Source organism: Eimeria tenella, genomic scaffold, assembly GCF_000499545.2.
Source record: "Eimeria tenella Houghton genomic scaffold, Eth_scaff1936, whole genome shotgun sequence".
In the NCBI taxonomy this organism is placed as follows: domain Eukaryota; phylum Apicomplexa; class Conoidasida; order Eucoccidiorida; family Eimeriidae; genus Eimeria; species Eimeria tenella.
The window spans coordinates 375-1,869 of record NW_013541777.1 but is presented as its reverse complement, the minus strand read 5'-3'; the positions used below and the strand labels follow the sequence as shown (position 1 = coordinate 1,869).

Here is a 1,495-nt window from a genome sequence, read left to right as displayed (position 1 = left end):
CCCCCCCCCCCGCTGCTGCTGCTGCTGCTGCTGCTGCTGCTGCTGCTGCTGCTGCAGGTACCTGGGAATGGGCGTGAGCGGGGGCGAAGAGGGGGCGCGCTTCGGGCCCTCGTTGATGCCCGGCGGAGACCGAAAAGCCTTCGAAGAAATGGAACTGATTTTGGTTTCTGTTGCTGCGCAAATCGACGCCGCCAAAGCCCCGCAAACGCATGCAGCTGAGGTGTCTGTACACCTCAGGGCCAACGCATGCGTTTCCTTCCTCGGCCCCGGCGGCTGCGGCAACTTCGTCAAAATGGTCCACAACGGCATTGAATACGGGGACATGCAAATCATTGCTGAGGTTTGCTGCTGCTGCTGCAGTGCTGCTGCTGCTGCTGCAGTGCTGCTGCTCAGTACCGAGACCTGCAAATCGTCGCTGACGTTTGCTGCTGCTGCTGCAGTGCTGCTGCTGCTGCAGTGCTGCTGAATACGGAGACGTGCAAATCATTGCAGAAGTCCTGCTGCTGCAGTGCTGCTGCTGCTGCTGCTGCTTGGGTTCAGGTGTACAGTCTGCTGCGGCATTCCTACAACATGTCGAATGAAGAACTTTCCAGTTTATTTGCGGAATGGAATAAAACGGAATTGAATTCTTATTTGATTGAAATCACTTCCCAAATCTTCAAGAAAAAAGACCCCCAAGGAAACGGTATCCTGCTGCTGCTGCTGCTGCTGTTATTGCTGCTGCTGCTGCTGCAGCGTTTGCTGGGATATTTGCTGCTGTTGCGGTTTTTGCCGCTGCTGCGGCTTTTGCTGCTGCTGTGGTTTTTGCTCCCGCTGTGGTTTTTGCTGCTGCTGTGCGGCTGCTGCCAGCGCGGTTGCTGCTTCGGCTTCTGCTGCTGCTGCTGCAGCAGCAGCGGGAAACAGGTTTTGCTGCTGGTCTGTTCAGGCTATTTGATTGACGAAATATTAGATGCTGCTGGCAGCAAAGGCACAGGCAAATGGACAGTGCAGCAAGCAGCAGAATGGGGAGTCCCCGTGCCTTGTCTTTCTGCTGCTCTCGAAATGCGGTAGGTCTAGGGTTTAGGGTTTAGGGTTTAGGGTTTGGGTTTAGGGTTTGGGGTTGCTGGCTTTTTGGCTCGGGTTGACTGCAGCGCTGCTTCTCCTTTTGCTCATTTATTATTCATTTAATTATTATTATTTATTGATTTATTATTTATTTATTTATTATTTATTTATTTATTTATTTGATTTGCTGCAGTTACATCAGCGCCCACAGAGGCCTCCGCGAGCGTCTGGGGTGTCTGTACACCTCAGCTTGGCAGCGAAAGGGAGTGCAGCAGAACTTGGCGGAGCGGCCGAGTCTTGGTTCGCAAATAAATAAATAAATAAATAATAAATAAATAAATAATAAATGAAATATATAAATAAAATAAAATAAATAAAACAATTTAAAATGAATGAATGGATTGAAGGGCACTCGGTTGTTCCGCGAAGTGCTCATTTGCTGCTGCGGGTT

General features: G+C 50.3%; 1 protein-coding gene across 1 annotated transcript; it reads left to right on the top strand.

The window, feature by feature from the left end:
* Positions 1-67: 67 nt before the first annotated feature.
* ETH_00033645 (6-phosphogluconate dehydrogenase, decarboxylating, related) lies at positions 68-1,364 on the top strand (the record flags this gene model as incomplete). Its single annotated transcript, XM_013374120.1, has 4 exons — positions 68-340; positions 541-685; positions 926-1,046; positions 1,238-1,364. 4 exons carry the CDS (start codon positions 68-70, stop codon positions 1,362-1,364), a joined length of 666 nt encoding a protein of 221 aa, XP_013229574.1.
* Positions 1,365-1,495: the final 131 nt, after the last annotated feature.